This window comes from Thamnophis sirtalis, unplaced genomic scaffold, assembly GCF_051295495.1.
Source record: "Thamnophis sirtalis isolate CommonGarterSnake01/CBP01778 unplaced genomic scaffold, rThaSir2_p1.2 scaffold_11, whole genome shotgun sequence".
Taxonomy (NCBI): Eukaryota; Metazoa; Chordata; class Lepidosauria; order Squamata; family Natricidae; genus Thamnophis; species Thamnophis sirtalis.
Genome location: NW_028261391.1, coordinates 5,738,683 through 5,764,918, shown reverse-complemented (window position 1 = coordinate 5,764,918; position 26,236 = coordinate 5,738,683). Strand labels below are relative to the sequence as shown.

Here is a 26,236-nt window from a genome sequence, read left to right as displayed (position 1 = left end):
ATTCTGATTGGTTGTCAGACTCCCATGGAGCCATGCAGGGGCAACTCTCTGGGCTGTGTTTTGAGTCCCAAGTTTGGTTGAGTTCTCAGATGCCCTGTGGTGAGTTGGGTAAAGAGCAAATACTATCATGCCGTAACCCCATCACCCTGGAGCTGAAGGGGAGAACTCTTTATTATGTAGAATAGACTGGCTTGGGCATCTTAATGGCCCATTGACAAAGGGGGGTGGGGGAAGCTGCAGGGAGCTACTTTGTCTTTAAAACACTTCTCTCTTTTCACACCCAGGGAAATATAATATTCTGCCTTTTCAATATTTCCTAGGATATTTCATTTTTCTTGGAGAGGACTGGGTGCTAACTTCCCACCCCCCTCCTAGAAGAATGAAATATTCTATGAAATATTAAAAAGGCGGAATATTACACCTCCCTGGATGAGAAAAGGAGAAACATGCTCTTGGACAGCAGCCGCCGCCTTTGCTAATAGCCCCAGAAAGACGGGTGCCAACCTATCGACTGGACCATTGTTGGAAGAAATGTCCACCTGGGTTCAGTTCCAAGTGAGGAAAAAGGCACTGGATTCATGGCTGGAGAATTCTGGGGAGTTGAAGTCCACAAATCTTAAAGTTGCCAAGTTTGGGAACCACTGGTGTAGGGTCTCCTGCTTATATAAGTATAAGCAGTATATAAGTCTAAATGTTGTTGCTATTGGAAAAGTATTCCCTCCCCTCCTGGTTTCTGGGCTCAGTGAAAACAGAATCTGACCTTTTTCCTACTAGCCCACGTTGCATCCCTGCCCAGCTGATCATAGGCTGTTCAATCCTATGCCCTTTGTTTTCAGCTCCTTTCAAGAGCCTTATCAGATTTATCCATCCTCCTAACCACAAATGTCTTTTGAGCCTCGCAAGGAGGAACACATTCCTACACAAATTATATACGGTACAAGCTTTTATGTTGCAAACAATTCCTGAGTAGATTATATAAAGCACTCTTTAAAAAAAAAATCCCAACAACAACCCAACAATGCTAGTCGCTTCTCGGTGGAAGGGATTGGAGAAAACAGAGATTTGATCCAAAGGAAAAGTGGAAACAATGGAGCAACTCTGGATGTTTTCAATGCTTCTGCTTCTCCTGCTGAGTCTTTCAGGAGTGTACTTTGTAAAACAACTCCGGTTACTCAGAAGATGCCCACCGGGGCCTTTGCCACTTCCTGTAATTGGAATCGGCTGGCTGACTGGTTTTAGGCTTACTCCGGATCTTCTCGTTCAGGTATTTTTTCCCCCCCACTTGTGTATTTTGTTTTTTGATTATGAAGCTTGCTTGCTTGTTTATTTATTTATTTATACTTGTTTTATTGATTAAACTTAATGAAAAGAACTGCAGTCATTTGACTTTGGTGGCAGTGATGGAGACCCTGTGATTTGGGTCTATAAAGTCTGGAGAATGAATACATGACATTTAGGCGATTGAGAATTTGTTTAGGAGAGAAATGGATAACAGAATAGAATTAGAATAGAATAAAATAGATATTTGAGAATGGAATGGAATAGATATTTGAGAATGGAATGGAATAGAATAGATATGTGAGAATGGAATGGAATAGAATAGAATAGATATTTGAGAATGGAATGGAATAGAATAGATATTTGAGAATGGAATGGAATAGAATAGAATAGATATTTGAGAATGGAATGGAATAGAATAGATATTTGAGAATGGAATGGAATAGAATAGAATAGATATTTGAGAATGGAATGGAATAGAATAGATATTTGAGAATGGAATGAAATAGAATAGAATAGATATTTGAGAATGGAATGGAATAGAATAGATATTTGAGAATGGAATGGAATAGAATAGAATAGATATTTGAGAATGGAATGGAATAGAATAGATATTTGAGAATGGAATGAAATAGAATAGAATAGATATTTGAGAATGGAATGGAATAGAATAGATATTTGAGAATGGAATGAAATAGAATAGAATAGATATTTGAGAATGGAATGGAATGGAATAGATATTTGAGAATGGAATGGAATAGAATAGAATAGATATTTGAGAATGGAATGGAATAGAATAGATATTTGAGAATGGAATAGAATAGAATAGATATTTGAGAATGGAATAGAATAGAATAGATATTTGAGAATGGAATGGAATAGAATAGAATAGGAGTAGAATAGCACAGCACAGAATAGAATAGAGTTCTTTATTGGCCAAGTGTGATTGGACACAGAAGGAATTTGTCTTTGGTGCAGATGCTCTCAGTGTACATAAATAAAACAGAATACATTCATCAAGAATCAGAAGGTACAACACTTAATGATTGTCATAGGGTACAAATAAGCAATCAGGAAACAATCAATATCAATATAAATTGTAAGGATACAAGCAACAAAGTTATAGTCCTGCAGTCCTAAGTGGGAGGAGATGGGTGATAGGAACGATGAGAGGACTAATAATAATAGCAATGCAGCTTAGTGAATAGTTTGACAGTGATGAGAGAATTATTTGTTTAGCAGAATGATGGCGTTCGGGGAAATAACTGTCCTTGTGTCTAGTTGTCTTGGTGTGCAGTGCCCTATAGCGTCATTTTGAGGGTAGGAGTTGAAACAATTTATGTCCAGGATGCTTGGGAGTCTGTAAATATAATGATCCTGGTAGTGACCACAGTTGGGATGGGTCACTGAGTGAACTGCTGATTGTGCTGATGGGCTTACTTGAGTTTTCCTTGGCTTTGCAAGTTCTTAAATGCAAAACTCAGTCATAAAGTCACTGGGGTCTTACCTGGGAATTGTTGTTAAATGAGGCAGTCTCTATACGAGGTCTATGTTTATGTGTGATCAGGAAAACTGCTAATTTTACAAGCTGTTTCTCTGTCTCTTGGGAAGGAATCTTGCTGTCCTTACAAGAGCCGCAGTAGCGCATTGCAATGGTGGGTTCCTACCGGTTCGGACCAGTTCGGCTGAACCGGTAGCTTGGCGGCCTGGGTCGCTGGAACCAGCAGCGACCCAGGCCTGCCATTCCCCTGAACCGGTTCGCCCTACAGTGCCGCCGTCTTGTTTTTGCGCATGCGCAGAGCAATTTTGGTTGTACTGCACATGCAGACGCAGCACACATCAAACATGTGCATGAGAGAACCGCCAGTAGTCTCTGCCGGAACCCCTCACTGGTGCAGTGGTTAGAGTGCAGTACTGCAGGCTACTACTGCTGATCACCAGCTGCCTGCAATTTGGCAGTTCAAATCCCACCGGCCTCATGGTTGACTCAGCCTTCCATCCTTCCGAGGTGGGTAAAATGAGGACACAGATTGTTGGGGGCAAATATGCTGACTCTGAGAGGGTTGCAAAGCACTATAAAGTGCTATATAAGTCTAAATGCTATTGCTAAGTGCTAAGGAAGGAAAGAAGGAAGGAGGGAGGGAGGGAAGGAAGGAAGGGGGGAGGGGAGGGGAGGGGAGAGAGGAACAGGCCTAGTGGCGCAGTGGTTAAAATGCAGTATTGCAGGTTGAATATGCCCACTGCCAGAAGTTCAATCCTGACTGGCTGAAGGTTGACTCAGCCTTCCATCCTTCCGAGGTGGGTAAAATGAGGAGCCAGATTGTTGGGGGCAAAAAGGCTGACTCTGAGAGGGTTGCAAAGCACTGTAAAGTGGTATATAAGTCTAAATGTTATTGCTAAGTGCTAATGAAGGAAGGAAGAAAGGAGGGAGGGAGGGAAGGAAGGAAGGAAGGAAGGAAGGAAGGAAGGAAGGAAGGAAGGAAGGAGGGAGGGAGAAGAGGGAGGAACAGGCCTGATGGTGCAGTGGTTAGAATGCAGTATTGCAGGTTGGCTCTGCCCACTGCCAGAAGTTCAATCCTGACTGGCTGAAGGTTGACTCAGCCTTCCATCCTTCCAAGGTGTGTAAAATGAGGAGCCAGATTGTTGGGGGCTAATAGGCTGACTCTGAATGGGTTTCAAAGCACTATAAAGTGGTATATAAGTCTAAATGCTATTGCTAAATGCTAATGAAGGAAGGAAGGAGGGTGGGAGGGAGAGAGGGAGGGAAGGAAGGAAGAAAGAGGGAAGGGGAGGGAGGAACAAGCCTGGTGGTGTAGTGGTTAGAATGCAGTATTGCAGGCTGACTCTGCCCACTGCCGGAAGTTCGATCCTGACTGGCTCAGGGTTGACTCAGCCTTCCATCCTTCCGAGTGGGTAAAATGAGGAGCCAGATTGTTGGGGGCAAATATGCTGACTCTGTAAATCGCTTAGAGAGGGCTGTAAAACACTGTGAAGCGGAATATAAGTCTGTTCTGTGTTCAAAAGGATACTAGAATAAAAAACTATAGATGGAGAGAACCCAGGAAAATTAAGGAAAGATGAGAGGGGAAAAACAGCAGGAATCTTGGCTGAAAAGCAAAACCAGGAGGAGGAACAGACTGAGAAAGGTGGTTATGAGTCCTACGCGGAAAGTGAGGAGCAGCTCTTTGGAATGATGATCATGGTTTGTTGCTTATGATGATGATGATAATTTTTACCTCTTACTCGATATGAAAGAAGGAACCAAACAGAGTCGCAACCACAATTGAGCCCGAAATTTATGTTGATAAGCGAGACGTTGGTTTTGAGTTTTGCCCTGTTTTACAACCTTTCTTGCCACCATCGTTAAGTGAATCACCGCAGTTTGTTAAGTGAGTGACAGGGCTGTTAAGTGGATCTGACTTCTCCATTGACTTTGCTTGTCAGGAGGGTGCGAAAGGGGATCACATGACTCCCGAGACCTTGAAACCGTCATAAATACGAGTCAGTTTCCAAGCGTCTCGATTTTGATCACATGACTGTAGGGATGCTGCAACGGTCATAAGTGTGAAAAATGGTCATAGATGGCTTTTTTCAGTGCCGTTGTAACTTCGAACAGTCACTAAATGAACTGTTGTAAGTTGAGGACTACCTGTAGTCCTCCACTTAACAACCATTCACATAGTGACCGAAGCGACAATGGCGCTGAAAAAAAAGTGTCTCATGGCCGTTTCTATACTTGTAACCGCTGCAACCTTCCCATGGTCATGTGATTAAAATCGAGACGCTTGGAAACTGGCTCGTATTTATGACCATTGCAATGTCCTGGGGTCATGTGATTCCCGCTTTGTGACCTTCCAACCAGCGAAGTCAACGGGGAAGCCAGATTCACTTCAAAACCCTGTTACTGACTTGAAAAACTGCAGCGACTCACTTAACAACGGTGGCAAGAAAATTCGTAAAACAAGGCCCAAACTCCGCTGACAACCGTCTTGGTCTCAATTTTGGTTGCAAATTGAGGACTACCTGTATTCTTCTTCACCTGAATGTATTCCTGCTTCTTCTTCTTCTCTACCCCCTCCTGCCCCCCCCCCCCCCCACATGGCAGCTTGCGAAACGTTACGGAAACATTTACACGCTCCTGGCATGGAATCTACCTGTAATAGTGCTATCAGGATACAAAGTTGTAAAACACGGGTTGATCGACCATGCTGACTACTTCTCTGAGCGAGTAGAGACCCCATTTTTAAGAGATCTGTCCAAAGGGAAAGGTAAGTTGTGAAGTGTACTTCTTCCTCTCCCCCCCCCCCTTTCCTTCTGTTTATTTATTTGCTACAGTAGGCCTTCTAGTCCAGTGTTTCTCAACCTTGGCAACTTGAAGATGTTTGGACTTCAACTCCCAGAATTCCCCAGCCAGCGGATGCTGGCTGGGGAATTCTGGGAGTTGAAGTCCAGACATCTTCAAGTTGCCAAGGTTGAGAAACACTGTTCTAGTCCAACCCCCTGCTCAAGCAGGAGACCCTGGTGGAATCACAGAATAACAGAGTTGGAAGGGACCTTGGAGGTCCTCTAGTCCAACCCGCTGCCTAGGCACGAAACCCTATATCCGGGATGGCGAACCTATGGCACGCGTGCCACAGGTGGCATGTGGAGCCATTCGTCAGGGCATGCGAGGCATGCGCGCGCTGGCCAGCTGAGTTCAGCCTTTTTTAAAGCCATTTTTCACCTTCCCCAGACTCCAGAGGCTTTATAGGAGCCTGGGGAGGGTGAAAACATCCTCTCCTGCCCCCCGGAGGCCCTCCAGAGGCTTCAGGAGCTTCCTTGAAGCTCCGGAGGGCAAAAATAGGGCCTACAGGCAAACCGGAAGTTCGGGAGCGGACTTCCAGTTTCCTTGTAGGGTCGGTTTAAGCCCTCCGGAGCTTTCAGGGAAGCTCCTGAAGCTTCCGGAGGGCCTCGGGGCGGGGAGAGGCTGTTTTTGTCCTCCCAAAGGCTACTTGAAAGCCTCCAGCCTGGGGAGGGTGAAAAAAGCAGGCAAAAAAATGGGAGTTGCGCCTGTCATGCATGCATGCACACTGGGGATGTTGCACATTGTATTATGCGTGCGGCATGCCCGCGCACGACCCCCCCTGCGCTCCCCCCGCTTATGGCATGCGGGCCAAAAAAGATTCGCCATCGCTGCCCTATGTCATTTCAGACAAATGGCTATCCAACATCATCTTAAAACTTCCAGCGTTGGAGCATTCACAACTTCTGGAGGCAAGTTGTTCCGCTGATCAATTGTTCTAACTGTCAGGAAATTTCTCCTTAGTTCTAAATTGATTCTCTCTGATTAGTTTCCACCCATTGCTTCTTGTCCTGCCCTCAGGTGCTTTGGCGAATAGCTTGACTCCCTCTTCTTGGTGGCAACCCCTGAGATATTGGAAATTAGCTTGACCCCCCCCTCCTCCTCTCTGCGGCAGCACCTCAAATATTGGAACGCTGCTGTCGTGTCTCCCCTGGTCCTTCTCTTCAGTAGATTAGCCATGCCCAGTTCCTGCAACTATTCATTGTATGTTTTAGCCTCCAGTCCCCTAATCATCCTGGTTGCTCTTGTCTACACTTTTTCTAGAGTCTCAACATCTTTTTAATAGCGCGGTGACCAAAACTGGATGCAGTACTCTAGGTGTGGTCTTACTAAGGCTTTATAGAGTGGCATTAGTACCTCACTTGATCTTGATTGTATCCCTCTGTTAATGTAGTTTAGGATTGCATTGGCTTTTTTGGCTGTTCCACACACTGCTGGCTCATAATTAGCTCGTTGCCCGCTAAGTCTCCAAGATCGCTCTCACAATTACTGCTATTAAGCCTGATTTCAACCAGTCTATATATCTACTTTTAGTTGGTTCCACCACAAAACCGCGTTCGACTAAAGCGCGCGAAACCGTGTACCTGACATCATCACAGCACGACGAAAAAAGCACGCTGGGAGCGCTAAAGCTAAAATTAACCCCTAAACCTAAACCTAACCCCCAAAACCTAATCCTAAACCTAAACCTAAACCTAACCCTTAACCTAACCCTAAACCTAACCCTAAACCTAACCCTTAACCTAACGCTAAACCTAACGCTAACCCTTAACCTAACCCTAAACCTAACCCTAACGCTTAACCTAACCCTAAACCTAACCCTAACCCTAACCCTTAACCTAACGCTAAACCTAACGCTAACCCTTAACCTAACCCTAAACCTAACCCTAACGCTTAACCTAACCCTAACCCTAACCCTTAACCTAACGCTAAACCTAATGCTAACCCTTAACCTAACCCTAAACCTAACCCTAACGCTTAACCTAACCCTAAACCTAACCCTAAACCTAACCCTTAACCTAACGCTAAACCTAACGCTAACCCTTAACCTAACCCTAAACCTAACCCTAACGCTTAACCTAACCCTAAACCTAACCCTAACCCTAACCCTTAACCTAACGCTAAACCTAACGCTAACCCTTAACCTAACCCTAAACCTAACCCTAACGCTTAACCTAACCCTAACCCTAACCCTTAACCTAACGCTAAACCTAATGCTAACCCTTAACCTAACCCTAAACCTAACCCTAACGCTTAACCTAACCCTAAACCTAACCCTAAACCTAACCCTTAACCTAACGCTAAACCTAACGCTAACCCTTAACCTAACCCTAAACCTAACCCTAACGCTTAACCTAACCCTAACCCTAACCCTAACCCTTAACCTAACCCTAAACCTAACCCTAACCCTAACGCTTAACCTAACCCTAACCCTAACCCTAACCCTAACCCTAACCCTAACCCTAACCCTAACCCTAACCCTTAACCTAACCCTAAACCTAACCCTAAACCTAACCCTTACCTTAACGTGAATCGGCTTGCTTTCAAAGTGCTTTTTAAAGCACCCTTTTTTCTCCGCGGTCGCTGTTGTCGCGCTGCTGATGACGTCAGGGACGCGCTTTAATCGGGCGCGCTTTAGTGGACCGCAGTTTTGTCGTGCCACGCTTTTAGTTTGCTTGCTTGCTTACTCTCCATTGAATTTCATTTTGTTAGAAAGGGCCCTGTGTTCAAGATCCTTGTAGCTCTACTAGCACCGGTTATATTGTGTAGTTTGAGTCGTGAAACCTCTTCAAGAAATCAGCTCAGCTCAGGGAGCACCCAGGAACACTCAAGCCGATGATTTCATAACTTTGATGCAACTCTCTTACGAGTAACCATTTCTCACTTATGTGAGATATTGAAACCCAATTCTTATACTCACAATGCGAAAGACAAGTCTGGTTCACAATTAAAAGCTTTATTGCAAAGAAATGAAATAGCGGTTGCAAGCGCGGCCTCCCAGACTCTTCCCAATGGCTCAAAAAACAATACAATTCTTCAAGCAATACAATTTATACTTTTCTAATCATTACGCGTGACACTGTTGGAAGAAATGCCCTTCTGGGTTCAACTCCAAGCGGGGAAAAAGACACTGGAGACTGCTTGGAAAGATGGTTTAATGGTGGACAGGACCACATGGCTTGAGTTCCTGAACAGAAAAGGGGGATCACATGCTTCCAGATGTTGAGTCAACTTTCAACGGGATGCTGAAAGTTGCTGGCTTTATACTCTCTGTTCAGCCCCATTTCTCTGTTTCCTGTTCCTGTGTAAGAAATGTATTCTGATTGGTTGTCAAACTCCTATGGGGTCATGCAAGGGCAACTCTTTAGGTTATGCTTTGAGTCCAGGTTTGGTTGAACATTGCTTAATCCCATCACCCTGGATCTGAAGGGGGGAAATCTTTGTTATGTACAATACAATACAATACAATGCAATGCAATACAATACAATACAATACAATACAATACAATACAATACAATACAATACCATACAATACCATACAATACAATACAATACAATACAATACAATACAATACAATACAATACAATACCAGAGTTGGAAGGGACCTTGGAGGTCTTCTAGTGCAACCCCCTGCCTAGGCAGGAAACCCTATACCGTTTCAGACAAATGGCTATCCAACATCTTCTTAAAGACTTCCAGTGTTGGAAATTCACAACTTCTGGAGGCAACTTCTTTTCCACTGATTAATTGTTCTAACTGTCAGGAAATCTCTCCTCAGTTCTAAGTTGCTTCTCTCCTTGATTAGTTTCCACCCATTGCTTCTTGTTCTGCCCTCAGGTGCCTTGGAGAATAGTTTGACTCCCTCTTCTTTGTGGCAACCCCTGAGAGATTGGAAGACTGCTATCATGTCTTCCCTAGTCCTTCTTTTCATTAAACCAGACATACCCAGTTCCTGCAACCGTTCTTCATATGTTTTAGCCTCCAGTCCCCTAATCCTCTTTGTTGCTCTTCTCTGCACTCTTTCTAGAGTCTCCACATCTTTTCTACATCGTGGCGACCAAAACCGAATGCAGTATTCCAAGTGTGGCCTTACCAAGGCATTATAAAGTGGTATTAACACTTCATGTGATCTTGATTCTATCCCTCTGTTTATGCAGCCTAGAACTGTGTTGGCTTTTTTGGCAGCTGCTGCCCACGGCTGGCTCATGTTTAAATGGTTGTGTAAAATAGTCTGGTCCAGGCTTTTAATGGCCCATTAAGGAAAGTGAGGACTATTAAGAGTGAGTCTGATTCCTGTGTTAAAACATGTTTCTCCATTTCTTATCCAGGGAAATATAATATTCTGCCTTTTCAATGTTTCCTTGGATATTCCATTCTTCTAGGAGAGGGGTGGGGGCTAACTTCGTACAACGCCTAAGAAGAAGTCCTCCCCATCTCCAAAGTCATTCTTTGAAGTTAATTCGCATTTCAAGACATCATCGTGACCTTGCCTGCAAACCCCTTTATCTTATCTGTGCCACTTTGTTATTTCATTTTAGGCAGGCGGGGGTTCCCATCTCACGAACTGGTGTCCTTGTCTTCAGACTTATTTTACTGTATCTCAATATCAAAGGAATTTTAGCAAGTCGCCCTGTATTGTCTTTACTGCTTACATTTGTGTTTACCGTATTTTTCGGAGTATAATTCACACCCTTTTCCCTCATAAAAGAGGCTGAAAAGCTGGGTGCGTCTTATACACTGAATACAGCATTTTTGGCGTCCTGAAACCCCGCTCCCTTTGCAAAAATGGCCATGTATAGCCTTTAGGAGGCTTCCTGAGTGCTTCTGGGGGCCGGGGCAGGCAAAAATTGAGCAAAGAAACAGACCATTTTCTGCTCATTTTTGCCCCCCTCAGCCACCAGGAGAACTCTACAAGCCTCCTAAAGGCTATTCATGCCCCCTTTTTTTGGACAAAAACCGGGCCCATTTTCGCAAAAAAATGGGCCATTTTTGGGAGGTCTGCAGAGTGGAAAAACTTTTTTTTTTCCTAATTTGCCTCTTCAAAATCTTGGTGCGTCTTATACTCCGGTGCGTCTTATACTCTGAAAAATACGGTGATTTACAACAGGAAAAACAGCGCCAAGATTCTCACACCTTCGTGTTACAGTTTGCACTTTTATATGCAAAAGTGCACCTCGGAGCCGTGGTGGCGCAGTGGTTAGAGTGCAGTACTGCAGGCCACTTCAGCTGACTGCTAGCTGCCGTTCTGCGGTTCAAATCTCACCGGCTCAAGGTTGACTCAGCCTTCCATCCTTCCGGGGTGGGTGAAATGAGGACCCAGACTGTGGGGGCGATATGCTGACTCTGTAAACTGCTTAGAGAGGGCTGAAAGCCCTATGAAGCGGTATATAAGTCTAACTGCTATTGCTATAAAAGAGTAACATTATTTATTTATTTCCCTCACTTATTTCTGTTTGATTGAGGCATTATTCTTTCCAACGGACACACTTGGAAGCAGCAGAGGCGATTCGGCTTAGTTGCTTTGCGGAAACTTGGAGTGGGGAAGACAAGCATAGAGATTGAAATCCAAGAAGAGGCCGCTCAGCTAGTGGAGACCTTCACTCATGCCAACGGTTGGTGAGACCAGCTCAAGAGCTAGTTTACCTAAATCTTTACAAGAAGTCCTTGACTTATGATGATAATTGAGCTTGCAATTATGATCATAAAACGTGATAGTTGTTAAACAGGTTACCACATGACTCTACTTGATTTTACCTTTTCTTGTGTGTTGGCCATTAAGCAAATGCATAGGTTGTAAAGTGGACACCACAGTCATTAAGCAAACCTGTTGCTTTCTATGGGACATTTTTTGTCAGAAAACAGAAGTCGAGGTAGACCTTGACTTACGACCACAATTGAGACCCAAATTTATGTTGTTAAGTGAAAAATTGGTTAAGTGCGTTTTGCCCCATTTGATGACTTTTCTTACCACAGTTGTTCAGTGCAGTCATATGGTTGCAACATCCCTGCAGTTGTTAAGTTAGTCACACGGTTTTTAAGTGGATCTGGCCTCCCCTTTGCTTGTCAGAAGGTCGCAAAAGGGGATCACGCGATTCTGGGACACAGCAATGGTCATAAATACGAACCAGTTGGCAAGCATCTGAATTTTGATCCCATGATCATGGGGGTGCTTCAAAGGTCATAACTCTGAAAAACGGTCATAAGTCACATTTTTCAGTGCCGTTGTAACTTTCAACGGTCATTAAATGAACTGTTGCAAGTCGAGGACTACCTGTAACATGACTGTTTGCAGCATTCCCATGGTAACAAGATTAAAATTCGGGCACTTGGCGAACTGGCATGCATTTTTGATCATTGCACACTCACAAGATCACGTGACCACCATTTCCCAATCAGCTTTCAACCTGCCAACTCAAGGGGGGGAAGCCAGATTCGCTTAACAACTGCACTTAAGCACTGGAGTGATTTGCTTAACAGCTGTACTTAAAAAAAGGTCGTAAACGAGATGCAATTCACTTAATGACTTAGCAATGGAAATGTTGGGTTCGTTTGTCGTAAACCAAGAACTACCTGTAAATTCTGGTCCTTGCATCATTTGGCTGCATTGCCAAATGCCAAAAATGCAGAGATGCGGCCAGGGGTGGTTTTCAATTTTTTTTACTACTGAGCATGGCTAGATGGGAGGGGCATGTGGGTGTGGCCAACTTGACATCACATATGCACAATCAGTCACATGACTCACTCACCAAGCCAGGCTCATCGAAACAGTGGCAAAAAGTTTTGACAGTGGGGAGGGGACACTCCAGCCTCGCCAGAGCTAAGGGAGCGCTTGCAAACTACCCAGTACGAAAAAAAAAAGTTTTTGTCCTCCCCGACCCCTAGGAACACTCTGCAGGCTTCAGCAAGGCTGGGGGAAAACAAAAACGGGCCCGTTTTTTTTGTTGTTACAAAAAATGGGTGGACAATGGGCCGTTTTTCACAAAAATTGAGGCATTTTTGCCTTCCCCCAGCCCTTCTCTGAAGCCTGCAGAGTGCTTCTGGGGGCTAGCGAAGGCAAAAACGCCTCAATTTTGCAAAAAACGGCCCGTTTTTCACCCGTTTTCTGCCAAAACTGGCGGCATTTTCCCCTCCCCTCCCTTGCCCTTCGGAAGCCTGCAAAGTGCCTCTGGAGGCTGAGGAAAGGCAAAAACACCTCCATTTTTACGAAAAACAGCCCGTCTCTTGGACCTAAGAGCCAAGGTGGCGCAATGGTTAGGGTGCAGTATTGCAGGCCACTTCAGCTGACTGTTATCTGCAGCGGTTCTAATCTCTCCGGCTCAAGGTTGACTCAGCCTTCCATCCTTCCGAGGTGGGTGAAATGAGGACCCAGACTGTGGGGGCGATAGGCTGACTCTGTAAACCACTTAGAGAGGGCTGAAAGCCCAATGAAGCGCTATATAAGTCTAACTGCTATTGCTATTGCTACCTCTCTGGGACTGCCATGCGCATACCATTATAAAAGGAAGAAAAAACACACGTTCTTCATTAAAAATGAAGAAAGAAAATAAAGTTGACAGCATCCAGGATAGAACCCGTATGATCACGTGTCCGGCCGAGTTACCTAGCTATATGGCCGAACCGGGCCGAACTGGTAGGAACCCACCTGTGGATACGACTGTGTGTGTGTCTGTGTGTGTGAGGGCGGGCGGGCGCAGCCATTGGAACATCAAATCCAGGTCATAAATAGCTTTTCAGGGTGAAAAATGTCATCTGGACCAGTTGCTAAGTGCTTAAAGTTGAAAGCCAAGGATTTATCACATTTCTGCAGGCAACGGGATGCGATACTTTCATATTTTATTCATTTGACAATCCATTTCTTAAATTTTCAGGTCAGCCCTTAGATCCTTTGCTGCCGGTCACCAACGCTTTCTTCAATTTGATAGCCATCTTGGTGTTTGGCTACCGATTCTCTCTTGAAGAGGAAAACTTTCAGAAACTAACCGACGGCATAAATTATGGCACAAGGTTTATGGGCAGCTTCTCTCATGTGGTGAGTGAGCTTTTGTTTTCTCACCAGATTGATTCACATCGGGTTAAAAATTTACACGCGTAATCCTTGTGTCGGGCCTGCAGCTGTTCCTTTAAGAATCTTTGGCCTGCCATCCTCTCTTTTCTAGCTTCATCTTTAGTATGCCTTTTTATTAAGTGGGGGGGGGGGAGAATAGCAAGGGGTGGAATGGGTTGTTTACAAAACAAAACAATTCCTTTTTAGAAGCTCAAGGTTATTCTTTGTCTCCGCACCTCGACACCTAACCGGAACCAGCCGGGTGGAGATGCCAGCGTGGAAGAAGAAGATTAGACCATGTGATGGATTTGTGGGTGTGGGGACAAGATCATGAACTTTCAACTGGGTGGGAATCCTAATTAACTTCCAGAATTGGGATTCCACAGATGGTTGCCAACAGGTCTGTCTTATTAAATTGGAACTTTAAGGATAGCTCTGCCTTGGACTCTGATTTAATTCTGCATGATATTTGGAACGCTGACATTATCCCAATTCTGACACCTTGATTTACAACCACAACGGTTCCCAAAATTCCTCTCGCAAAGCAAGGCGGTTATTAAATGAGCCTTGCCCCCTTTTACGACCTTTCCGGCCACAGTCACTAAGTGACTCACCGCAAGCCATTAAATGAGCACCGTGGTTTGTTAAGCAGAACTGGTTTCCCCACTGACTTTGCCCATCAGAAGGTAGCAAGAGGTGCCCAGATGATCCCAGAATACTACAACCATCCCCAGTCGATCATCCCAATTTTGAACGCAAAACCATTGGGACGCTGCAACGTTTTGAAAGTCCGAAAGATGGTTATGAGTCTCTTTTTCTCTCACGGCTGTTGTAACTTTGAACAGTCATTAAACGGATGGTCATAAGTCAAGAACTACCTGTATTTGTATTTGTATTTGTATTTATTAATGCTTATAGGCCGCCCTTTTCCCTGAGGGGACTCAGGGCGGCTTACCTAAAATAAGGGGGGGGGGGTATACAGACAATAGACACAAACAATACATAGAAGTAAAATAGTAAGCAACATTCATTCATCATTCGGGTGGGGACAGTTATCTTTGTCCCCAGGCCTGACGGGCTAGCCAGGTCTTAAGGGCTGTGCGGAAGGTCTGGAGGGTGGTGAGGGTACGAATCTCCACGGGGAGATCGTTCCAAAGGGTCGGAGCTACTACTGAAAAGGCTCTCCTCCGTGTAGTTGCCAGTCGGCACTGACTGGCAGATGGAACTCGGAGGAGGCCTAATCTATGTGATCTAATTGGTCGCAGGGAGGTAATTGGCAGGAGGCGGTCTCTCAAGTACCCAGACCCACTACCTGTATTGTAGTCTGGTCTTTTAAGAGCACAGGTCTTTTAACAAGAGTATAAATGAATGTATGGAGTAAATAGTGTAGTGTGCATGTGTGTGGCGGGGGAGAGCAGAGGGAAAGGAGAGCCCACCACAGAAAAGGTAGACCTCAACTTACGACCACAGTTGAGCCCAGAATTTATGTTGCTGAAAGAGAAAGTTCTTAAGGGAGTGCATTTTGCTCCATTTTACAACTCTTCTTGCCACATTTGTTAAGTGAATCGCGGCTGCTGTTAAATGAGTCACATGGTTACTCAACAAATCTGGTTTCCCCTGTTGACTTAGCTTGTCAGAAGGTCACAAGAAGTGTTCCCATGACCCCAGGACTCTGGAGCTGTCATAAGTATGAGTCAGTTGCCAAGAGTCTGAATTTTGACCGTCACATGCTGCAACGGTCGTAAGTGTGGAAAATGGTTACAAGTCACTTATTCCATTGCCATTGTTAACTTCAAATGCCCACTAAGCGAACTCTTGTAAGTTGAGGACTACCTCAAAAAGAAGTAGTTTTTGCGGAACGACCATTCACTCAACTATCGCTCAAAGTTACGACAATTCTGCATGAGTGGGACTTAGGACAGGTTCTCCCACGATCAGGTGATCGCAATTCGGGCACTCAGTGATTAGCTGGCAATAACAACAGTTGTAGCATCCCATGGTCCCATAATCACCGCTTGCAACTTTCACTGCCGGCTTCCAACAAGCAAAGCCAATGGGGGAAACTTCAGGGGTGAAATTCAGCAGGTTCTGACAGGTTCTGGAGAACCGGTAGTGGAAATTTTGAGTAGTTCGGAGAACCAGCAAATACCATCTCTGGCTGGCTGAAGAATGGGGTGGGAATGGAGATTTTACAGTATCCTTCTCCCAGGAGTGGGGAGGGAATGGGGATTTTGCAATATCCTTCCCCTGGACTGGGCACAAGCAATGGCCCGATCCATGTCAGCAAAGTGTTAATTGTAAGGAGTGTAAAATAGGTTTTGTTATTATAACAGCGATGATGATTTTACTGTCAGGGTTCCAAATAGCATCCAAAAGTAAATCGGAGTCCAAGGCAAAGTATTGCTCAAAGTTCCAATTTATTAAGAGAGCCATGTTGGCACATCTGGGAAAACCCGAATCTGAAAGCTTCCTGGTTTTCCCCACCCAGTTGAAAGTTCACGATCTTGCCCCCACACCCACAAGTCCATCCCATGGTCCAATCTCCCACTGCCATGCTGGCCGTTCCACCCATCCAATTCCGGTCAGGTGCAGAGGTGCAAAGGCAAAGGATGACCTTGGCTTTCTAGAAAGAATGTTGTTATGGCTACATCGCATCTCACTCCTTACAATCCCCCCTCCCATTTTCCCACCATAGAAAATGCACAGTAGAATAATAGAAGGTGTGGCAGGCCAAAGATCCAAAAGAAAAGATGGCTGCAGGCCTGAAGTTTACTTTCTTTCAGCTGTACGAAGTATTTCCCTGGCTGATGAGTCGCATTCCTGGGCCACATCAAAAGACGTTGTCCCATTTTAAGTTTATCTATGATCTGGTGAAGGAGGAAATTGAGAAGCACAAGGAAAACCAGTCCTTGCACGAACCCCGAGATTTTATTGATTACTATCTACTTCAGTTGAAAAGAGTGAGTATTATCTCTCATTGGAATTCCTCCTTTACTTATTTTGCAACCAGAGAAACAGGCCAGACATTTGAACAGTCTATTAAAAGGGCATCATTCAGATTACTCTCTTCCCCCGCTCCTCCTCGCTCCAATTGCCTTCCTAGTACAGAGAGTCCTCGACTTACAACCACAATCAAGCCCAACATTTCTCTTAAGTGAAGCATTTCTGAGGGGGATTTTGCCGCCTCCTTACAACTTTTCTTGCCACCGTTGTTAAGCGAATCACTGCCCTTGTTACCTTAGTAACACGGTCGTTCAGTGAATCTGACTTCCCCATTGACTTTACTTGTCAGAAGGTCACAAAAGCAGATCAAATGATCCTGGGGACTCTGCAACTGTCATAAATATGAGCCACTTGCTAGGAGGGTTTTTTTTCCTGAATTTTGATCACATGACCCATGTTGTGATGGTTGCAAGTGTGAAAACGGTCATAAGTTCCTTTTTTCAGTGCCGCTGCAACTTCGAACCGTCACTAAATGAACTGTTATAATTTGAGGACAACCTGGACTGAAGAAGACTGTTTCCTTTGCTTTACATGGCAGCCTTGTCAGGTAAATATCAGGGCTATGTAACTCATACGTTCATAGCAGAGATGGTATTCTATTTTCTTCGGTAGCGGGGGTGTACATCTGGGCATGCCCAGAAGGTCCTTGATGATGTCAGGGTGGGCGGGCGGAGCCTCGCGCCACAGCCATTACTGGTTCACCCGAACTGATGTGAACCAGCAGCATACCATCTCTGATTCATAGGCAGAAAGGAGCTTCAGAGCATACAGTCTCCGTCGGTGTAGTCACAGGATCAGGGGTGGGTTCCTGCCAGTTCTAACCTCTTCTATAGAAGAGGTTGCACAAATCTACAGTGCCGTTTAGAACCGGTTCCAGCTCCCCGCTCCCGTCCGTCCGTCCGAACATCATCAAGATGAAGAGCGAGAGAAGGAATTCTGGGAGTTGAAGTCCACAAGTCTTAAAGCTTTCAAGTTTGAACACCCCTGGTTTTTTTTTCTAAAGGGTTAGGGGTGCAAAGGTCTTGTAACTTGACAGCTTTAAGACTTGCACACTTCAATGCCAGAGTTCCTGAGGCAACATGACTGGAGGAGGAATTCTGGGAGTTGAAGTCCACAAGTCTTAAAGCTGTCAACTTTGAACACCCCTTGGGTTTTTTTTCTAAAGGGTTAGGGTGTAACTTGACAGCTTTAAGACTTGCATGCTTCAAAAGCCAGAGTATCTGAGCCAACATTTTAGTTGCTAAGCAAGTGCGTTGAGTTTCACAACGTTTTACAAGTTGCACCATGCCGACTCGGTCACATGGCTGGCAAGCCATTCCAACAAAGCAGGCCACATCTACAGAAGAGATTCTAAAAAATTTAGAAACCCACCACTGATGTGCATGGACCTGTACATGTCTCTACCTATGTATATGTACATGAATTCTGGAAAGTGAAAGTACGGTTTCAAAAACCAAAATGTATAAGCGACAAGAAAAGAACTAAGAAATCCTCCAAGGAGAGAGAAAACGTTTCAGTCAAGATTTGACTTCTATGCTCCTTCTGCCGGCCTGCTCCCGTGATCAAGATCTGATTGGCAGCTGGCTTTTGTCTCTGCTTGGCCAGAGTGGGAACGGCCTGCCCTGAAGGGCAGAGTGTCTGGCAGCTGCATTTGAGCTGCAGGTTCCGTCGGAACGGGGGGGCAGGCGCGGCCAGCGGACTGGCACAGGAGCCGTCTGGGATGCATCGAGGCTTGCTGGGTTGAGGGGAGAAGGATGGAGGAGTTGTGGGAACATCCCGAGAGGCACATCCCTGAAGCTGGTGTGTACGGTAGAGACAGGCTGAGCGTCAGGCAAAGGAGGAGGGATGGGCCTGTGGCAATCAGATGGGCCTGCGTCGGATTCCCTACGAGGGCTCGAACAGGGGGCGCTGCTGGGTGCTTAAAGGCAGCGGCAAGCAGCTTGAGTGCTGTCTACGGCCATACTACCCTGAAAGCGCCCGATCCCGTCTGATCTCGGAAGCTAAGCAGGGTCAGGCCTGGTTAGTACTTGGATGGGAGACCGCCTGGGAATACCGGGTGCTGTAGGCTTTTGCCCCTTTTTGCTGCCCTTTTTTGAGACTTTTGGTGCCACTTGCAGCCTGGCCAACAGAACGCAACCCTGCTTTTAACACACCCAGACCCTCCCGTGCCCCTCCCGCAATACTCCATGGCCGCCCAGTCAGTCAAAGCTTGCGAGCTTCCTTTTGAGATAGGCAGGTAGCCCTTGATTTGCCACGGCACTTCAGCTCTACCTTTCCCTTTCCAAGCAAGGGGGGCTTGCGAAGTGAATTGCATCTTTGCCACAGTGATGACTAGAATTACAGCCGTTCACACGTGAATCATCTGTCTTTAAGCGGATCTGCCAGCCGCGTTGACTTTATCTGTCGGACGCCCGATGGGAAGAGTACCAAGTTTTCATCAAGACATGCCAGTCGGCCGTACCCCGAATGTGGATCACCTGGCCGTGGGGAAGTTGCAACGGTCGTAGGTGGGGAGGAAACCGGTCATACAACCCTTTTTACAGTGCCGGGGTGCATTTGTACTGTCACCGGATTAGCGGTTTCGAGTCAAGGGCTAGCTGTGTATATATTGTATGTGCATCAGGGGTGGATTCCTGGCAGTTCTAACCTCTTCTATAGAAGAGGTTCCACAAACCTACAGTGCTGTTTAGTGGTGTAGGGTCTCCTGCATGAGTGGGGGTTGGGTGGTTGGTTCCACCACAAAACCGCGGACGACAAAATCGCGCTCGACGAAAGCGCGCATTTGATGTCATCACAGCGCGACGAAAACATTGCGCTGTGATCGAAAAATGGTTTGAAGTTACAGCCGCACTGAAAAAAACAACATGACTGTTTTTTCACACTTGCGGATGCATTACGGGGCTTTGATCATGTGGTTGCTTCCATAATTTTGACTCTTTTTTTTTACTCCCTGAAAAAATAAGTCCAGTTCCCAAAAGAGATCCTAGAGGAGTTTCAAAATATTCTTTTCCTGTCTCCCCATTGATGGGCATTATAGATTACTGTCCCGGCTCAAAACTCTTTCCAGAGATGCTTACCCACGAAAATGTTCGGACTATACCAGTGATGGCAAAGCTTTTAGTTGTTGTGTGCATAATGCAATGCGTATGCAATATCACCCCACTCCCCCCCATGCATGTGTGTGCGACCACCCCATGCTCCCCTTGCCCCCGTGCCCCCTACCCTCTGCATGCGTGCACAAAGCCCGTACATACACACGCGACCCCCCACACCACCTGTGCACACACACACACCTTCTGCATGCGCCCCACCCCCGCGCATGTGTGGCAGAGGGCCAAAAATTATCTGGCTGTTGGGAGGTGCATGCGCATGTGTGGTGGACCTGAGCTGGGGCTTGTGCGCCCGCAGAGAGGACTCTGCATGCCACCTGTGGCATGCGTGCAAGAGGTTCACCATCTATAACTTCACTCCTTTGCTATTTCTTTTTAATAATCTCAACAGAGCAAGAATGAACCCAGCAATACCTACGATGAAGATAATCTGGCTGCGTGCATTGTCGATTTTTTTATAGCCGGGACAGAGACAAGTGCCACCACTTTGCAATGGGCCCTGCTTTACATCACCAATCATCCAGATGTCCAAGGTGAGGAGAAATGTAATTAAAGAGGTGTACTTCATCCCATGGGGAGGAACTCATGTTCTCTAGCAGGGAGTTGTAATCTGTCTTTGAATTCATACAGGGCGGAATGACGATGAACAGCTAAAATAAGAAAATTCGGCCATATCATCCAATTTAGATCTTTAATGGAATCTGCCGTAATCTTTTGGAGTATAAGATGCACCAAGATTTTGAAGAGGCAAATTTTAAAAAAAGGTTTTTGCACTATGTTTTTGCACTGAGAAGAGCCAAGGTGGCGCAGTGGTTAAATGCAGCACTGCAGGCTACTGCTAGATCAGCAGTTCAGCGGTTCAAATCTCACCGGCTCAGGGTTGACTCAGCCTTCCATCCTTCCGAGGTGGGTAAAATGAGGACCCAGATTGTTGGGGGCAATATGCTGACTCTCTGTAAACCGCTTAGAGAGGGCTGAAAGCCCTATGAAGCGGTATATAAGTCTACTGCTATTGCTATTGCTATGCAGACCTCTCCAAAATGGCCTGTTATTCACAAAAATGGGCCTGTTTTTTTCATCAAAAAAGGGCATACATAGCTTTTAGGAGGCTTATAGAGTGCTCCTGGGCATTGGGGGGCAAATACGGTCCATTTTTCACTCATTTTTGCTGTCCCCAGCCCCCAAGAGCACCCTGGAAGCCTCCTAAAGGCTAAGCATGGCCATTATTGCAAAGAGGTGTGGTTTCGGCAACCAAATGGCAAAAAACGTTGTATTCAGTATATAAGACGCACCAGATTTTCACTTTCTTTTTTGAGGGGAAAAGATGCGTCTTATACTCCGAAAAACATGGTGCTTCAAGCAGGATGTGTTCATATTTTATATTTGAGAAGCCTTAGGAGACAGAGGGACATCTTCGTTATACTGTACATCCAAAGAGGAAAGGGGTATACCACATCTCCTTCTGTGTAGTCAACTTTGGTACATATTCTGAGTAACTACATTTAGTGGAATTTTAGACATGTCTACTGACATGTAAAGGCGCGGTGGCTCAGTGGTTAAGACGCTGACCTTGTTGATCAGAAAGTTTGGCAGTTTGGCGGTTTGAATCCCTAGCGCCGCATAACGGAGTGAGCTCCCGTTACTTGTCCCAGCTTCTGCCAACCTAGCAGTTCAAAAGCATGTAAAAATGCAAGTAAAAAAATAGGGACCACCTTTGGTGGGAAGGTAGCAGCGTTCCGTGCGCCTTCGGCATTTAGTAATGCCGGCCACATAACCACGGAGACGTCTTGGGACAGCGCAGGCTCTTTGGCTTTGAAATAGAGATGAGACAAGAACAACTAGCCCATATGTGCGAGGGGAAATGTTACCTTTACCTATCAACTCCAGGCTGGTGACTCATTTAACTCCACACTTCTAGCTTTGCCTGCTCTTCTCTTACATTATGTAGGTCCAAGCAGTAGAGAAATATCTGTCCCCCGATTATGCCTATAAAGTAAGACACAATGAAAGTGAGTGAGTCTGATCAGTTATTTCCCCAGTGTCCTGGAACCATTCTGACAAGTGAAAGTGAAACCGTTTTAACAGAATAACAGAGTTGAAGGGGACTTTAGAGGTCTTCTAGTCCAACCCCCTGTACAAGCAGCAGACCTTATACCAGTCCAGAGAAGTGGCTGTCCAGTCTCTTCTTAAAAGCCTCCAGTGGTGAAGCACCCTCAACTTCTGAAGGCAAGTCGTTCCACTTATAAATTGTTTTAACTGTCGGGAAATCTCGTGCTCACATTTGCGAACCGGTAGGGAAGGTCAGGGAATACCACCCCTGCCTCACAAAGTTGTTGTGGGGGAAGTTTTGTGGGATATGTTCACTGCTTTCAGTTATTTATCAAAATAATAATTGTGGGATACCAACAAACACACAAATAAATTGAAGTCATAGGTAAAGAAACCACTTTGTTCTCTTTGTTTTTCTCAGATGAAGTATACAAGGAGATACAAACTAATTGTTCCTCCGGCTTAATTTGCTACCAGGATCGAAAGAAACTGCCCTATACCAATGCTGTGATTCATGAGATCTTGCGGATAAATTATATCTTAAGTTTTGGTATTGCCAGAAGATGCAACAAGGATATGAACATGCTTGGCTTTTACATTCCAAAGGTACAAAACAGTTTATACCAGGGGTGAAATTCAGAAGATTCTGACAGGTTCTGGAGAACCAGTAGTGGAAATTTTGATTAGTTCGGAGAACCGGCAAATACCACCTCTGGGTGATCGCAGAGTGGGGTGGGAACGGAGATTTTACAGTATCTTTCCTCTGCCACGCCCACCAAGCCACACCCACAGAACCGGTATAAAAAAATGAATTTCACCACTGATTTATACCATTGCAGCACTGTATCCGAATGGAGCTGTTTCAGATATATATTTTTTGATATTTAATAATATATTCATAGATACATAAATCTACCTTTTAGATTTAGGAATTTCTGATCTGGCATAGGTGAGATTTTGTTCTTCTCCTCCTAAAGATCTGAAGAACAAGAAATTATGGAGGGCTAGCTGTAAGTCATCATCAATTTGTGCGAACTTGGTAACCGAATCAAAAAGATTGGAAGATGGAATTGCTGGTTGTCAGGAAGCAATCTAACTATTATTGGTCAATAAAATAATATTGCCATGACAATTTGAAGGGGAATTTAGCTGTCGCAAACACTGTAATTTCAGTCATATCCCTGAAACACATTCTGGATAGAATGGAACAGAGTAGAGTAGAGTAGAGTAGAGTAGAATGGAATAGAATACAATAGAATAACAGAGTTGGAAGGGACCTTTCTAGTCCAATCCCCTGCTTAGTCCAACTCTCTGTTAAGAATAGAATAGGAGCATGTTTGACTTAGAAGCCTTCTGATTGAATTGATTTTTTCTCACAGGGATCTATAATTGTACCCGATCTCCGTTCAGTTCTTCTGGATACCACGCAGTGGGAGACCCCTGAAAAATTCAACCCCAATCATTTTTTGGACAAAGATGGAAAATTTATGGCGAGAGAAGAATTTATTCCTTTTGGAGCAGGTAAATGTATTTTATGCTACCACTCCTGGAAGTAGCGTCAAAAACATGTTGCTGTTTCAAAGCTTCCCTTAGTGGCCATCAGGCAGCCTCTGAGCTCTGTCTTTATGGCTCTAGAATAGTGGTGCGATTCAGCCGGTTCTATCTGGTTTGGGCGAACCGGTAGCAGTGGCGGCGGGAGGTTGCACCCACCCGCACGGACGTCAAAATGTCCTGTTTTTGATGCTCTGCGCATGCGCGGAAGGTTCTGCGCATGTGCGGAGTGGCACGCATGCTCACCTTTGTGAACCGATAGCGAAGGTAAATTGATTTCACCCCTGCTCTAGAACCAACATGTTGCCACAAATGTATTACTAGTTAGTCCTTGATTTATAATTATTTGTTTAGTTCAAAGTGACAACATCACTGAAAAAAGTGACCTATGACCGGTCGTCACACTTAACAACTATTGCAGCATCCCCGTGGTCACATGCTCAAAACTGAAGCGCTTTTTCTACTGGCACGTATTTATGATGGTTGCAGGTTCCTAGAGTCATGTGATCAACACGCGTAACCTTCCCCAGCTGGCTTCTGACCAGCGAAATCAACAGGGAAGCCAGATTTACTTAACAACTGCAAGATTCACTTAACAACTGCAGTGTTTCGCTTAACCACTGTGGCAAAATAAGTCATCAAATGGGGCACTTAACTTCCATTGCTTAGCAATGGAAATTTTGGGCTCGGTTGTGGTCGTAAGGCAACCACCGTGTTTTTTGGAGTATAAGACGCACTGGAGTATAAGACACACCAAGGTTTTAAAGAGGCAAGTTAAAAAAGATTTTTTGTTTTTTGCACTCTGTAAACCTCCCCAAAACAGCCTGTTTTTTCATGAAAATGGGTCAGTTTTTTTTTAAAAAAGGCATGAATAGCCTTTAGGAGTCTTGTGGAGTGCTCCTGGGGTGTGCCCCTCCCCCCAAATGCGTAAAAAACAGTCCATTTTTTGTGAAAACGGGCCCGTTTTTTGTCAAAAAATTGCATGCAGAGCCTGTAGGAGGCTTATAGAGTGGTCCTGGGGGTTGGGGGGGGGGCAAAATTGAGCAAACATCGGTCCATTTTTCACTCATTTCCGCCCTCCCCAGCCCCCAGGAGCTCTCTGAAAGCCTCCTACAGGCTCTGCACGGCCATTTTGGTGAAGGGGGTGGGGTTTGGGGAGGCAAAAAATGCTGTATTCACTGTATAAGGCACACCCAGATTTTCAGCCTCTTTTTTGAGGGAAAATACGGTACTCAGAACAATATATTGGTGAAGTCTGTAGACATCCTCAGCCATCCAGGTCATGGTTGTCCCAAAGGTGCTTTTTCAGGAGGCAACTGGACTGTCTTCTCTTTTACTTTCGAAGACATTTCGCTTCTCATCCAAGAAGCTTCTTCAGCTCTGACTGGATGATGGGGAATGGAATGATTTATATTCCTTGCAGACAGCTGGTCATTTGCATCCTTTTAGAGGGACGTAGAGGCCACTTGGAGGTTTATCTGTGTCCTTAGGGTCATCTGCTGCGAATGGTTCCTGTAGTTTGCCATTTTTCCCTCTGGAAATCCATTCCTACTCCTACCATTCGAAGGGTCTTCATCCCAAGTTGCATAGATGAAGTCCATTAGCACTATTCAGGTGACCCTGAGGACACAGATAAACCTCCAAGTATTTCAATGACCCGCTAAAAGGGTGCAAATGACCAGCTGTCAGCAAGGAGTATAAATCCTTCCATTCCCCATCATCCTGTCAGAGCCTAAGAAGCTTCTTAGATGAGAAGCAAAATGTCTTCAAAGGAAAAAGAAACCCCAAGAAACTCCAGTTGTCTCCTGAAAAAACACCTTTGGGACAACCATGACCTGGATGACTGAGAATCTCTACAGACTTTTAGCTATATAATTTGGGATGAACACCGCTGGAATGATGTGGGAGTAGGAATGGATTTCCAGAGAGAGAAAAAAATTGCAGACTACGGAAGCCATTTGTATAAGGTGACCAGATTTTAACATTGGTAAAGAGGGACACCATTGACCGGGGGGGGGGGGGGTTGTTCTTGATTAAAAATTTGGTCTATATGGTCCATGGATCCCTTCAAAGGGAGGGTTTCCAGCCCCTTTCACAAAGGGGAGCCAGTTCCAGAGAAGCAACTCAGAGCCCCCAATACCCTCCCTCAGTTCCCTTCCCCCTCCAGGCCTCGATTGAGCAAAGGGGGCTTATGGGGTGGGGGTCTCCTCCCCAAATTCAGGGGCTCCCCCAGAAGGAACAGAAGCTCCCCTCTTGCCTGACCTTCAAAGCCTCAAATTTGAGATTCAGAAGAAAAAGTGAAGTTTCTGAAGAAGCAAAAATCCTTTTGCTCAAATGCCTCTTTTTCCTTCTGGGGATTCAGGGCTGAAAATGCCCCACTTTCCCTCTTTTGCTTTCGCTTTTCCTTCCCTTCCTCTTTCCAGGCAGCCCACTCCCACCCAGACACTGGGGTCAGGGGGAGGGAGGGAGGGAGAGAGAGAGAGAGAGGGAGAGGGAGAGGAGGGTCTGGCTGCGGCTCCCCATCTCGGCTATCATCGGGGAAAGGGGTGATTTGTACTACTCCGGTGACCTTGAAAAAGCACCTTTGGAACAATATATCGCTTAATTTCTTACTTGCTGCTGCTGTCTTCTGTTTCCTCTTCACAGGGGCGCGCATCTGTTTGGGAGAGCAGATAGCGAGAATGGAGATTTTCCTTGTCTTTACCAACCTGCTGAGGAACTTCCGTTTCCAGCTACCTAGAGGAGTTAAACGATTAAGTGAAGAACCTATGAATGGACTTACAGTGCATCCCCATTCTTATAAAATCTGTGCTATTCCCCGCCACAATGCGTTGTAAATATCCAAATAATGATCGTT

General features: G+C 45.3%; 1 protein-coding gene and 1 non-coding gene across 2 annotated transcripts; both read left to right on the top strand.

Moving 5' to 3' along the window:
• The first annotated feature begins 1,087 nt into the window (after positions 1-1,087).
• LOC106555949 (cytochrome P450 2J2-like) lies at positions 1,088-26,236 on the top strand. The gene is made up of 9 exons (XM_087726124.1): positions 1,088-1,264; positions 5,384-5,546; positions 11,085-11,234; positions 13,491-13,651; positions 16,450-16,626; positions 20,171-20,312; positions 22,250-22,434; positions 23,208-23,349; positions 26,026-26,236. Exons 1-9 carry the CDS (start codon positions 1,088-1,090, stop codon positions 26,214-26,216), a joined length of 1,488 nt encoding a protein of 495 aa, XP_087582250.1. The 3' UTR covers positions 26,217-26,236.
• On the top strand, positions 18,619-18,737 carry LOC148043474 (5S ribosomal RNA). The gene has a single exon (XR_015698121.1). It is a non-coding gene; the product is annotated as a 5S ribosomal RNA (ribosomal RNA).